We start from the raw sequence: 7,749 nt of genomic DNA on the forward strand, positions 1-7,749 counted from the left end.
ATACGATTTACAACACTCAAATATTGACAAAATAAATCTATAGAAAATTAACATTGTCAGTTGGTGACATAATTATTTATAAAGAAGTCTGAAGTTTAAAAACCAAAAAAATCGACTGACAAGCCTTAATGGATAAAAAAAAATATTTCAATTTTGTTTTAAGACTAGCTATCGCTCACGACTCCATCTGTGAGGAATTAAAAAACTTAAGTATATGTGTTCTTCCAGACTATGTTTGACAAATTTCATCGAGATCCATACAACCGTTCTGACTACCTTCTTACATCCATCCATACAACTATCAACTTACCCAAATGCATTCTTTTCCTTCCCTTATGGTGCGGTATTTGGAAAGGTTTCACATTACGCAGTTGTGAATTTATAAGAGGTTCAATTCTGAAATTAAATATTAGCAAATTGTTTTACAATCATCATCATCACCAGCCTAAACTTGTCCAATGCTGGACGTAGGCCTCCCCCATCGATTGCCACAATAGCCGGTCCTGTGCCGGCTGCACCCAGTGCACTCCCGCAACCTTCACCAGGTCATCGGTCCATCGTGCGAGAGGCCTACCTACGCTACAATATCACTAGGGAAATTATAAACAGATGAAAATAAACATAATCGACATAAAAATGAACAAATTATGTCACTGATAGTGTATAAAATTCGACAATTATCAATCGGTCTGGAATATAAGTTCAAGTTCGTCCTGTAGGCCTAATTTTCATCCTCTTGGATGGGAAGTGGAAGTGGACTTTCCGAATGAGATGCATGGAGGGGGAAAATATTATCTTTGTGTGCATCCTCTCCTCCGTCAATTAAAGGTAGACAACGCATATGCAATTACGTATGTCTATGGGTAACGGTCACTTCGCTATTTCAGCGATATCAAGTGGCCGCTCGCTCGTTTGCCACTTTATGATATAAAAAGTACTTAATTTAATCAATTTTTAAACAGACTATGTCACTGATAGTGTAAAAATTTGGTCAATTTTCAGTCGGTCTAGAATATAAGTAACTCACCTGTAAGCAATTGGATCATAAGGATGGAATATATTAAAGAACTTCTTGCATGTCGGCAAACAGAAACCGGAACCTAGTAATTCTACGCCTCGAATACATTCGAAAATTGCTGAAAAGATTAAAAAAAATACATAAGAATAGTTAAAAAACGAAGTTTTTAATGCAATTGTCAAGTCTAAGATTTTTTTAAATTATAAGCAGATTTTTTTTAATTTACTAATATTTCTTGTACCATTCCAACTTAGCTCTATGCTTGTGCTGAGATATAACAATAGTCGAATGACGGGATTCGAACACCCGACCTCCTGATCAGAAATCCGTACCGTTAACCATTAGGCTATTGACGCTTTAATTCGACTGTTGCACTATATCATTGAATACTTTACACAAAATGGTTCTCTAACGACCTTCAACATACATTCTTAATATAAAAACGACTAAATTCTCTAGTTTTGTCCGGTGTCGGCACCGACAACTTTAGAGCTGATTGGGGGCCCTTCATTAAGCTGAGGGGGACTGGTGATGAGGCTAAATCGTGCGAAGATGTTAAAGCGGGCTCTACCACTGTAAAAAATGTCTTGACTTACCAATAGGACTGCCGAGTGCATACAATGCATCTGGTTTGAACTCTAATATCGGATATTTGACAGTAGGTTGTCCTGTACCGGCTGTTCCATTGACGTATTTCTTATCTGAACACGTATGATCCTTGAAATAAAACAAGAAATGTATTACAAGCATATCCAAAATGTCTTTTATAAACTAGTAACTAAATTAAACTATTAATTGTAAAATACTATGATTATGATTACTTACCAATGGTTTTTGATGACATAGAAGATCGTAAAGTATGACACTGCCTAAAGAATGACCTCCCAATGACACTCCTCCAGTAAAAGTTGGGTTTCTGGATTTAAAAAGGCTGTATATACGATTCAGTTCCTTGCACACCGTATCAACTATTGTCTGTAATAGAAATATGTCAATATTATATTTAAAACTTTGAAAACTTGACGTGATTATCTGTACATTTAAAAAAAAATTGTTACTATAATATGCTTATTAATTCTTTTTTATCTGTGGTAGATCGTCGGTGGCTCAAGGGTTAAGCTGTTGACTTGTCAGCAGGTCCTGGGTTAAAATTCCGGCATGTACCAATGTGTTTTTACATATATACATATATCAGATGTTGTTACTGTGTAGGAAAACATCGTGATGCACATATCTGAGAAGTCAAATGTGTAAAGTCTTGCACTGGACCAGCATTCATTTTTACATAGTCTCACTTAGGGTAGATTCTGAGACGAATCGCAAACGCAAATTAAAGTTCGTTACATTTGAGCTATGTTTAAACATAATTGTATCAGTCAGTTACTAACAATTACTGATTAGACCGACTTCAAACTGACAAAGTTCACAATCGACCTACAACATACGACTTTAAATATCTCTTACCTGACAATAAACAGGACTTGTATAGAACAGTACATCCAATACAGTATCATTAGTGAAATTCCTAAGCCTGGGAATGCTATCAAGTGTGACCTGAGCTAATCTTTTATCAACACCATTCTCCCCGGAATGTAACGTCGAATGCCAAGATATTGGTAGAACCTGGAAAGTACATAAAATCTAATAAAACATCGTGAGTTATGAAGGAAATCCGACAGTGCCGGTGTATCACAACGCTAGTCTTATTAAAATATCAACGTTTATGTCCCCTCACTACATCTGATGCAAGACTTTGTTACCAAAGTGCGCTTGCGTCAAATGATTCAAAGTCATAATGTCTAAAACTGTGGAATACGATAATTTATTTTTCATAATAAAATTAGTAGATTTTTGTTAACTCACTAATATTTCTTGTACCATTCCAACTAAGCTCTATGCTTGAGCTAGGATATGGCTTACGACAATAGTAGAATTGCGGGATTCGAACCCCCGACTTCGTGATCGGAAATCCCTTAACCATTAGGCTATTGACGCTTTACTTGTATAGGCGTCTTTCACGACTTCGTCCGCGGGGTGTTAAAAAAACTTAGTAGTCTATGTGTTCTTCCAGACTATGTTCTATATGTATGACAAATTTCATCAAGATTTTTTTATAACATAAGGTGGCAAACGAGCGAGCAGCCACCAGAAATGACCGTTGCCCATAGACATACGCAATTGCATATGTGTTGCCTACCTTTAATCGACGGAGGAGGGGATGCACAGAAAGAAAATATTTTCCCTTCCCATGCATCTCATCCGGAAAGTCCACTTCCACTTCCCATCCTATCCTTATAAGAAAAAGGGTGGGAAGGAAAAGAAGACTAAAAGAGGCCTCCGGGACGCACACTCATCAGACTGTACGCGGAATTACTTCCACTTGACGCCTGTCTTCTGTGTGGTCGTGGTATTTCACTGAGCGAGGACAATTCGTGCGAACATGTTAAAGCGGGCTCTACCACTGTCAAAGTATGTCCATGCATCTGTTCTGGAGATACCTACAATCATCCATCCATACATCTAAATATTAGCAATTATGATATAAATAACATAGTTTGAAAAGCTAAACCTTTTACTTTTCTTAAACTTCTTACTAATATTATAAATGCGAATGTTTAGATGTATGTAAGAAGGTATCTCCAGAACAGCTGTATAGATCTTGATGAAATTTGTCATAGATGTAGAACATAGTCTGGAAGAACACATAGACTACTTAACAAGTTTTTTTTTATACGCGCGGACAGTCACGTGCGATAGCTAGTTACAACTCACCTCTATTCTGCCGACTATTCCATTTTCGTAAGAGTTTTTATAATGGGACTGAATCAATTGCAGACTCGTCGCTCGGAAGTCGTCAACTATGGAATTAAATTGTTAATATCCAATTCAAACAACACCTTATATTAAAGAACATAAGATTGAAAATCAATTAACAATTGTCTTAGTTCCAATACTTCTTATAACTTCTTATACCCTAGTACTTTAGACGGAAAAATAAAATCAATTGCTATAAAAACTAGACCTTACTGTTTAGTCAGTAAGATTCAAAATCGTTAATATCGTAACAAAGGAACTTCTAACAATTCATTATATACTAGTAAATTATATAGAAAATTAAATAAATTTCAATGTAAACTAGACCTTAATACCTTGTTTATAAGATTGAAAATCGATTAACAAATCTTAGTATTAATACTCCAAAAAATTTCTTATACCCTGGTACATTAGAAAGAAAAAATTAAAATAAAATTTCATTGAATTGAAAAATCTTTTCTTTCTTTTTTGACTTTTAATTTAATTCATATAATAAAAAATCGATAATTAATTTATAATACCCTAGTACTTTAGACGGAAAAATAAAATAAAATCAACGAAAACTTGACCTTAATCCTAAGCAAATAAGATTGAAAATCGATTTACACTAACTTCTTAACTCTTAATTTAATTTAAAAAATTAAAAATTGTCAATTGTCAAATTTCAATTTATTTACACAGATAATAAAATAAACTTGAATAAAGACTCGACCTTAAAACGATTTAATTAAGATTGAAAATCGATTGTCTTAACATATATTTTAGACATGAAATAAATTTCAATGAAATCTAGACCTTAATCCTATGAAATAAGATTAAAATTCAATTATCTTACTGACTCCTCGACTATAACGATAGTTAACAAAATTAAACATCGATAATTGTTTTAAGAAATCCAATACTGCAAACAATTCCTTATACCCTGGTACATTAGACAAAAATTAAAATCAAATTTCATTGAAAACTAGACCTTAACTTTATGTCATAAGATTGAAAAAAACTAGACCTTACTTCAAAGCTTATAAAATTGAAAATGACTTGCCTTACTAAGTTCTTGACATCAAATTCATTGAGCAGAAATTTAAATTATTTAAAAAAAACAACCCTTATTTTTAAGTAGATAAGGTTCAAAATCTTACCGACTTCTTCTACAGGACGAAACCTCATATCACACGCGGATCCGACGCCATGACATAGCAACAGCAAATGATCCACGTGTCCCGGCTCCGTATCTTCTATCTCGCTCTCCGCCACCCCCCTCCGTACAACACGAGGTCGAGTTGTCGTTTGCTAGATAGAGATAGAAATATAATAATATATTACCCATTTCGATGAAAATCTTTTCCGACTTCCTTCTCGCTGCGTTCAGTCTACAACAATAGTTATTTCGTTTAATTACTGATTAACTATTATAAATTGTCAGGCGCTTCAGTTGGCACGTCTGGTATAACAAAACTCTTGTTAGCGACGTGCCAAGATGACACTGTCACAAAATCTATCCACACGTTCCCGAGATAACACGGAACATACACAAACTTCCGAACAGACAGACAAACAAATAAAATACGATATATATTTCTCGATATACCATACATACAGTCAGTCCAAATTTATTAATTTAAACTAGCTGTTGCCCGCGACATCTATTGCACAGAGTATTAACGTAATCAGTAACCTATGTGTTCTTCCAGACTATGTTCTACATCTATACCAAATTTCATCAAGATCCATACAGCCTTAAGAGGTACATTCTAACATCCATCCATCCATACATTCGCGATAATATTAGTAAGAAGATTCTAACATTATTGGCATACCGGTTCTGGCCCACGCCGTGTACAAATAATACCAGATGGTCGTTACGACCTATCTGACATGGGTTTATATAATTTGTTGAAGGAGAACGGAACACCCTCTTCCTATCAGATAGACGCTGGAAGAAAAGGGATGAATGAGGATTAAGGATGGGATAGCATCGGGATGTGAAAACTTCGAACAAATTAGCTATTAAAGCAATTTGATTGCCCAAAATTACACTCGGGAAAAGATGGGACGAGGAAGTGTATTTGACCAAGGAAAGGACGCAAAGATGGAACATTCTCTTTCTTTGCATCCCCTCCTCTGTCGAATAAAGGTAGGCAAGGCAACTACAATTGAGGATGTCTATGGATATTAGTCGCTTCGCTATTTTGGCGAATTAAAGTGGCTGCACGTTTGCCACCTTATGAAATAAATTAATAAAAAAAACTCATAAGTAAAGAACGTCATCGTCACCAGTTCACTGAGGGTAGTCTACTCTAAGTGAGAGTATGTGATAGTGAATGCTGGTCCAGTGCAAGACTTCACACATTTGACTTTCTCAGATATGTGCAGCATCACGATGTCTTCCTTCACCGTAACAACATACGATAAATGTATTATATATATATATATATATATAAAAACACATTGGTACATAACGGGATTCGAACCCAGGAGCTTACTTTCGGCAAATTGCGGTTAAACCCCCCTTGCTACTAAACCCCCTTTGCCATCTAAGCCATCTAAATCTTTATACTCACAGACGAAGAGCTGAAGGCATCAGCTGCGTTGGTCTGCAGGAAGTGGACCATTACACCAGGTCCGTGCATCACCACCAGCTCACCATTAGGCAGGATTAATCTCCTATGCCATTCACCAGTTAGGATACCATGCTTGTATTCCTCCTGTAGATAAAAAAGATTACTCGAATTAGATTTAACTAACTAGAATTATAACTAACTAGAAAAATAACAGTGATAGAGCGAGCTTTAACATCGCAGGAATTGTCCTCGCCTGCAATACGAGCACACAGAAGACAAGACTCAAGTGGAAGCAATTCCAACTACAGTCAGATAAGTGTGTGTCCCGGAGGCCTAATTTTACTCCTCTTTCCCTTCCCAACCTTTTTCTTATAAATAAAGGATGGGAAGTGGAAGTGAATTTTCCGGATGAGAGGATGCATAGAAAGGGAAATATTATCTTTCTGTGCATCCTCTCCTCCGTTGATTAAAAGTAGGCAACGCATATGCAATTACGTATGTCTATAAGCAAGTCGCTTCGCTATTTCAGCGATTTCAGATTGTCGCTCGTTTGCCATGTTATGATATAAAAATAGATTCTTTAAAGGTACACATCCATTGGACACAAGATTGGACTGCAGATTAAACGGATTGACTTTGTCATAATGTGGACGCGATTGGACGCAGTGCTTTGACATAAAAAGCAAACTAAAATCCGGTGCGTCTGGTGCGGGACAATGTTAGTTTGAAGATATCTCCAGAACAGTCCAACGGATCTTGATGAAATTTGCTATAGATGTAGAACATAGTCTGGAACAACACATAGCCTATTAAGTTATTTTTTTAATTCCGTGCAGACTGAGTCGCGGGGTACAGCTATCAAATATCTTACCTCTAGTTTCTCAGCCACGACCTCTGAATAAGGTACATATCTCGCATCGGTGGTACCTTTGTAGAACCAACTGCATCTGTAAGATAAAAACAATAAATATAAGTTAAAAAAACTTGATATGCACTGATCTTTATAGATAGACTGGCTATAAGATATATCATTTTGTTCCTATTTGATTTTCGTCATTTTTCGGTTGCGGTTAAGAATTAAGTGACACGTAACATTAATAAACTAATTTAAAACGGATCAAAAAAACTGTCACTTCCAGGCTGTATGCATAAACGTAGTGTTGTTTGTCATGAGCGGACACGTCATAATTGCCATGCCGGAGAGAGGGAGTGTCAGTCGATGTCAGACCTTTGGACCGGCAACACGTGTCGGTACGTGAACGAGCCAAATATAACGCAATGAATGCTACATAGGTAACCACATAACAATTTATAGAGATCTATGAGAGATCCCCTAAAACACTCAGGTGAAGAATA

At 36.1% G+C, this 7,749-nt stretch overlaps 1 protein-coding gene across 1 annotated transcript in view; it reads right to left on the reverse strand.

Moving 5' to 3' along the window:
- Positions 1–7,749, reverse strand: part of PAPLA1 (Phosphatidic Acid Phospholipase A1) — a 70,812-nt gene that overhangs the window by 1,674 nt on the left and 61,389 nt on the right. Inside the window, exons 6-16 of the mRNA XM_013307051.1 lie at positions 7,265–7,340; positions 6,394–6,537; positions 5,637–5,765; positions 4,972–5,122; positions 3,791–3,876; positions 2,483–2,641; positions 1,844–1,993; positions 1,615–1,735; positions 1,028–1,136; positions 311–396; positions 70–74 (exon numbers count right to left, since the gene is read on the reverse strand). Of these exons, the coding sequence (XP_013162505.1) occupies positions 70–74; positions 311–396; positions 1,028–1,136; positions 1,615–1,735; positions 1,844–1,993; positions 2,483–2,641; positions 3,791–3,876; positions 4,972–5,122; positions 5,637–5,765; positions 6,394–6,537; positions 7,265–7,340 (1,216 nt within the window). The remainder of the gene's footprint in view (positions 1–69; positions 75–310; positions 397–1,027; positions 1,137–1,614; positions 1,736–1,843; positions 1,994–2,482; positions 2,642–3,790; positions 3,877–4,971; positions 5,123–5,636; positions 5,766–6,393; positions 6,538–7,264; positions 7,341–7,749) is intronic.

This window comes from Papilio xuthus, unplaced genomic scaffold (genome assembly GCF_000836235.2).
Source record: "Papilio xuthus unplaced genomic scaffold, Pxut_1.1 DF829673.1, whole genome shotgun sequence".
In the NCBI taxonomy this organism is placed as follows: Eukaryota; Metazoa; Arthropoda; class Insecta; order Lepidoptera; family Papilionidae; genus Papilio; species Papilio xuthus.